Source organism: Mugil cephalus, chromosome 2, assembly GCF_022458985.1.
Source record: "Mugil cephalus isolate CIBA_MC_2020 chromosome 2, CIBA_Mcephalus_1.1, whole genome shotgun sequence".
Lineage (NCBI taxonomy): Eukaryota > Metazoa > Chordata > Actinopteri > Mugiliformes > Mugilidae > Mugil > Mugil cephalus.
Window position 1 is genome coordinate 11,616,157 of NC_061771.1, and position 6,000 is coordinate 11,622,156.

The 6,000-nt window shown below is 40.9% G+C and overlaps 1 protein-coding gene across 5 annotated transcripts in view; it reads left to right on the plus strand.

The window, feature by feature from the left end:
- Nucleotides 1-5,005, plus strand: part of LOC125004125 (VPS10 domain-containing receptor SorCS1) — a 145,538-nt gene extending 140,533 nt beyond the window's left edge. For 2 of the 5 annotated variants that reach the window (XM_047578513.1, XM_047578515.1), the window contains exons 26-27: nt 112-269; nt 1,559-5,005. In XM_047578513.1, the coding sequence (XP_047434469.1) occupies nt 112-269; nt 1,559-1,620 (220 nt within the window). In that variant the 3' untranslated portion in view covers nt 1,621-5,005. Of the gene's footprint in view, nt 1-111; nt 270-391; nt 446-1,558 lie in introns of those variants that run through there. The other 3 variants (XM_047578514.1, XR_007112310.1, XR_007112311.1) reach the window with 3 other exon arrangements.
- The last annotated feature ends 995 nt before the right edge of the window (nt 5,006-6,000 follow it).

Sequence of the window (6,000 nt, forward strand, 5' to 3'; positions counted from 1 at the left end):
ATTTGCACGCAAAGAAATTAAGTTAAAGAGAATGAGCTCTTTGTAGCGTCTCATGTTAGTTAGTTCAGGCCGTTCTCTGCTCGTCTGCCTCACTGTAAATCTTTCCTCAAGGAAGATCCCAGGCCTCAACGTCTATGCGCAGATGCAGAACGAAAAAGAGCAAGAAATGATGAGTCCAGCTAATCCAACGGAGGCCACGCCCGGCTCACAGCGGGACTTGGTGCATTCTTTGGAGATTCTGGACACAGAGTTGAACTCGCGGCCCATCGGTAAATATCCACCCCCTCGTCCGTGTCACATGTTTCATTCACGTTTGTCATCACTGTCAACCATTACATTGTTTTGTTGTTTTGCGACACTCATCCTGTGCTTCTTGTTGTGTGTTCCTCAGCGAAGGGGTCCAGCCAACAGGAGAACTAAACATACATGAGCATGACAAACAGTGGTATGGTTAACACTCTGATTTCCGCTGTACTGTCGCACTGTGACCTCAGAGTGTTTGTATGTGTTTTCACAGAACAAGATGCTCAAAAACAACCATAACTGGCTGGGGAACATTTTCAGAATTCATTCATTTCATCTCAATTTTTCTATAATTAAGCCATTAAGCCTCATCCATGTGTAAAGGTTTTTTCTCATTGTCCATCTTAATGTTTGTCAGTTGTGACAGTTCACAATGACAAGTATGGGAGCTTTGGGTTTGGAACAGGTTCAGACTTGACATGTTTGACTCTGTAATTGAAGCAGCTGTACAGTGATTGCATCATTTCCTATGATTGTTTTTTGAGGGAAATATGACAAAATATGACAAAAGAATATGAGAAAAAGAAAATGTTTGCTTTTGTATGAACCTGACCTGATGCCCCGAGCCTGGTACAGATGGGATTTATCGCTCTGTGAGAGGAATGGATCCACAAGGTGCAGCTCTCTTCAAAGAGCCATTCAAAAGACTGGCTCATATTTATATTGATTTATTTTCAGGGTGCCAGTGTGAGGGTAACTTATTTTATCCAGGTAATAATTACTGGTAGGAATGATAAGAATAACAGATCAGAATCATTCAAACTTGCATAACACACTAATAGAAATGGTGGGTTGTCTAGTTTTAAGACTCGACTCGTTCAAGAACGTCAGAACTCTAGACATTGGTATGAATGTGGTGAATCTGGTGTGTATGGACGGTGTTTCCTTCCTTCAAAGTTTGGATTTGTTCAACTTCCACTCACTTCATGTCTCTGAAGGTCATTTATGAATACAGAGATTTTTGTCAGAGCAGAGAAACTGTGTAAAGCCTCCTGAATGCTGATGTTCTTTACACATATTCAGGACTTCATTCCCTTTACAGGGAGACTGTGGACTCCTCTGATTTAATGGCATTAAAGTCCAACCTTCTCCTGTTCAGTAGACTCTTTTAAACCTGTTCACGTTGAATCTACATTAGTCACCTAGTCAGAGAAACAGGTCCAGATGCATACTTTTGTTCTCTCCAATGTGTTTGACATATTTTACAAGGTCACTAAATCTCCTGATTCCCATGTTTCTTCCTCTCTTCCATCAGGATGTATGAAACCTCATGTACATGTGAAATTCTCCACAGAACTCCCCACTTACATCGTCTGAACTCTGGACTGGATTACTGCTCCAGCTGGATGTTTCTTTTTTGTTTTTCTTTTTTACCATTTGGGACACAATGGTTTTGAGCTTTATACCTGTGCATGTTGGACCCTGCTGACACATACTACTGTGCTCCGTTCAAACCAGAAGAGACTGTGTACAGGTTTTTTCCTCCAATTTTCTTTCGACACGTGTCCAATAAATTAAACATTTGAAAAGTTCCTTTTGTTTATACGAGTCAGAAACGGCAGCATGAAGCAGAGAGGAGGAGACGGGGATTCGGTGAAGCTAAGCGCAGTAGTGTTTTATTTATTCATATGAATATACTTTTTGCGAGGTGAATTACACAATTATTTTGTAAATCATGAATGTCAATGTTAGAAATGTGTGTATTTTAATAACAAATGTCATACTAAAAAGAGATGCTGTTACAAAAACGCGAATACGGTACTGCAGAGCTTTTGATCCATTGTCTCTCAGAAAGCTGATTTATGGCACAATAATACACGTTTCTACTGAACTATTTCCTTTTTTTCTGAGTTTTATTTGTTAACAATACAACAGGGTTCGGTTTAAACTTTGCTGTTAATCTAATGCTTCTGGAACTATTTATGATACATACGAATTTGTAAAATGTTTTGTGCTTCAGAGAAACACTTGACGGCTTAGGTGTGACAACTTCTGACTGTGAGCGAGCCCCAAATACGACCAGACTTTTTAGGAAGAAGAGGACACAGAGGGACAGCAGGAGCTCCCCTGTCCCCCGCGCCCCTCAGCCACAGGCCTGGAGCTACAACAATCCTACAACAAAATGAGATAAAGCTACTTTGCAGGAGAGCCCAAAGAGCGTGGCGGTGAGAAGGAACGAGGCAGACAGAGAGAGGTTAACAGAGATGGGAGGGAAAACTAAATGCAGCCTGTCAGGCTCAAGGCTGGCCGAGGTCGGTGAAACATTTAGGCTGATGGTCTCGAGAAGCACCCGTCGTCACCGCAGCTCATTACATCACACCGTAGGAGTGGGAGAACTAGAGCGCAGATGCTACGGGCTACACGGATGGTTAGCTTGTTCAGAGGACAGTTGAACCCCCCCTCCCGGTACTCTGTGGAAGGAATCTGACAGATGTAAATGCCTGATTGATGCCTTTCAAATCTTCTGAGGCAACTTTCCCCATTTTGGTGTCTTTTTTTTTTGTTAAGAGAGAGGAGATTTGGAAGTGTAACCCACAGGGAGTTTATGTCAGCTTTGGATAGTTGGTTTCTATCCAGCTGCACATTCGTAAAACCAACAGCGGATCACCTGCATACTAAAACAGGATGTAACCTTGGGTCATACAGAGGCACGATGATGAGGCATTAATGGTGCAACACACACCAGCTGCTTTGTGTAATGCTGCTTCATTTAACGTGAGTGAGCGAGAAAAACAAGACGCTAAGTGAACTGATCCGATATGCGTTACATGCCCCAAAACAGTAATCACCACAGAACTTAACAAAGTCCAGCATCACATCTGCTGGAGACAGAACAAAAATAATAAAAATAAAAAACCCCAGAAGAAAAAAAAAGAACAAAAAAGACAACTATTTTTTTTTATTATTAATATTTCTATCTTTCTTATGTGCATGTTGCTGACCGTGACATGCTCCCTTCTCCATGTTAGCAGGTGGCACATCACAAAGCACGTTTTTGTAGTTTTTATTATGTTGTTGCCTCAGATCAAATTTTCTTACTGAACAGGTTATCAAAGGTTTACACCACCCCTCTACATGTGACTGAACATGAGAGATTGTTAGAATTATCATTAGGAGTAGTATTAGTATTAGAAAACAAATGTCCATGTTAACACTGCAACTGAACAGAGTATCTCACAAAATTTCAGTAAAAACGATATAGAGAGTAATATAAAAACTACTGAGGTCTAACCTTCACCAATTTACATGAGTCTGTATAAGTGTATAAGACCATACTGAAGTGGCTCTTCAGCTGAACAATGTTTCTGGATGCATTGCTTGGAAACAGGACGCGGCCTACAGCCTCCTGACTCCTGTTCATGTGCAGAGATTCAAGGAGCCTGAAGCTCACGTTCCTCTCCATCAGAGCCACATTTTTCTCTCATTTCCTCTGCAGTTATCTGCGTTAGGGTGTTTAAAAAGCAGTGTTTCCTTGCATTGTTCTTCTGACTCAGCTTGCAAAATTTCAGACAGAATTAGGAGCCTATTGATCACTTCCCAGACGCTAAGAGGAGAAGAAACGAACTAATACATGCCTCACTTTAATAATGGAACCAAAGTGACCACAATTGATTGTTCTTCCATTTGTTGTTAAAGCTCAGCTGAGCCTTTATCACTCTCGGTTGCCTCTGAAGCTGTGAAACGGCTCTTGAAAAGCTTCCCCTCACTCAGTGACTCCCATAAATGCTTCAATCCGTACACGTAGAAATAATGTGTCCCGATATCAGGATGTGTGATACGCAGCCTGTGTGTGTTGCCCTCAAAGACACCAGAGTCGTACAGATGCCGTCTGTTCGTCCGTCTGATCTGTACGGAGAGAAGTGTTTATATTTCAAAGCAGCATGCAAACCGCACTCTGATTTCGGAGGGCAAATCAGCTTACATCTTCATCTGCATTGTGACTGCAGGACAGGGCTTGAATTCAGCTGTGAGGTGATTTCTGTTGCTCCATGTATGGTGGATGTGGGTCATTTTACATAATGGTGGTTGGGCTTTTGTAAGCAGAATACTACTTGGACTCCCTCCACTTAGGAACATTTCAAGTTAGAAGTTGTGCAAGAATGTTGAGAGGGAATGCAGAGTTCATATTTAAGTTTTAGAAAATTGATTTCCACCTCTCTCTGTCTGACTCTGGTTTTATTACTTTGAGGAAGATCATCGAAGCCGCAGGTACAATTCTAAAATCCCAAATTTAGCAGATGAGAAATAGACGTCTCAGGCCAGACGGGACCTGGAGGTCCGTCACAATAAAAGCTCCTCCTGCCTTTTGAGTTTCACGATTTGAACAGACAAGGAAGTGACGCGAAGGATCTCGGCCTCCTGGTTACGACAGCATCAAGCTGCAATTTGAGCTAAACCTCCCTCCTTCTCCTCCTCGAAGAGTTAGCAAGATTATTATTTTTGTAGAGAAATATTAATAATAATGATAATAAAAAAAAAGAGTTTTATTACTGTACAGCTTTTGTATCAGAACAGACGGTACGGTGTTACAGTGTTTTTGTTTGACCTCAACTGTGCTGTGTGTAATTGTTTTATGCATTTACAATCATATTTATTAAATGGAAAGACGTCTGTTAACTGTGTTCTCATTTTCTTACAATATTTGTAAAGAAATACTATGTATTTGCAAAAGTAATATTCAACCTATAAAGAGAGAAAACAAGCACGTGTCGGGATTTCCTTTGCACACATACTGCCGAGTCCAAAAGTGAGACTTGAGGTGTGACTGTATTGCTTTTGTTTGCAAATCATAAAAATGTATTTGAATTTAATCATGCGGCATGTTTCAACTGATGAGGGAAATACATTAGCTGTGCACACACATGTATAATCCCATTAGGCAACTGCCACATTTTTAAAGTCGTTTGTTAGACTCTGAACAGCTCCCTTCTGATGGCAGCCAGTTCGTTATTAACAGAATCAGCTCCACGGCGCTCAGCTGACATGTATGAGTATGTCCCTGTTACTCTTCTGTCCATCATCACATAAACCCTGTCCATATGATTTGATTGGCCCAGATCTCCACCAGAGCATAATCCATCAGAGAGTGTCCAGACTGACTTTACACAACAAAAAATAAAAAAATAAATAAATTGTATGACACATGATGCACTCTTAAAAGTCACTTTTCCCAGTAGTAAAACTAGTCCCATCCCACCATGTTACAGCAGTAAAATGCACATTGACTTATCATTAAACACACCGATCAGGCATAACATTATGACCACCTTCCTAATATTGTCTCCAAAATGTCATCGTGTCACCATTGTGGTCTTTGCGTCCTATGAGTTGAGAGTAGGTGTGTCTGTGGATCATCCCACCGATTCTTGATCAGTTTGGGATCTAGTGAATTTCAGGTCAACGCCTTTTGCTCTTGTTTCCTTTTTTGAGTTGTTCCTAAACCATTTAATATGTGTGTCTTTATCAGGCCGGGTTGTCATTGGTCAACGGTTTTAATGTTGTGGCTCATCGGTGTATACAAATAGAATTTCTTTGGGGTGACAGTAATCCAGGGAAATAAATTCTTAAGAAGTCAGACTGCTTCACCACAATGCTGGTATATGTGCCTTACTGTTATGATAACTTATTTACGAAAATTAAGTAGTAGTTTGTTTCCCAAATAAAGAAAAGCTGAGTGCTCATCCTTCCCTCCTCAGC